The sequence below is a fragment of the Fulmarus glacialis genome, unplaced genomic scaffold, assembly GCF_000690835.1.
Source record: "Fulmarus glacialis isolate BGI_N327 unplaced genomic scaffold, ASM69083v1 scaffold28021, whole genome shotgun sequence".
NCBI lineage: Eukaryota > Metazoa > Chordata > Aves > Procellariiformes > Procellariidae > Fulmarus > Fulmarus glacialis.
In genome coordinates, this window is record NW_009195099.1 from 1 (window position 1) to 224 (window position 224).

Here is a 224-nt window from a genome sequence, read left to right on the forward strand (position 1 = left end):
TGACGCCGAAGGAGTTGCCGTCGATGGCCAGCACCTCCAACCGGGGGCACCTCCACTCGGAGGGGATGAACTTGATCTTGTTGCCGCTCAACCGCAGCTCCCGCAGCCGGGGGCTTTGGGTGAAGTAGTCCATGTCCAAGCGGTCGAGCTGGGAGTAGGAGAGGTCCAGGTACTCGAGGGTGGTGGGCAGGCACCCGAAGGTACCCGCCGTCACCCGGTTGTGG

General features: G+C 64.7%; 1 protein-coding gene across 1 annotated transcript in view; it reads right to left on the reverse strand.

Annotated features, from left to right (window-relative positions):
* Window positions 1-6: 6 nt before the first annotated feature.
* The window catches only part of LOC104084245, a gene marked incomplete at both ends in the record, with an annotated part of 1,467 nt that continues 1,249 nt past the window's right edge, over window positions 7-224 (reverse strand). Inside the window, one exon of the mRNA XM_009587995.1 lies at window positions 7-223. Coding sequence (XP_009586290.1) covers window positions 7-223 — 217 coding nt within the window. The remainder of the gene's footprint in view (window position 224) is intronic.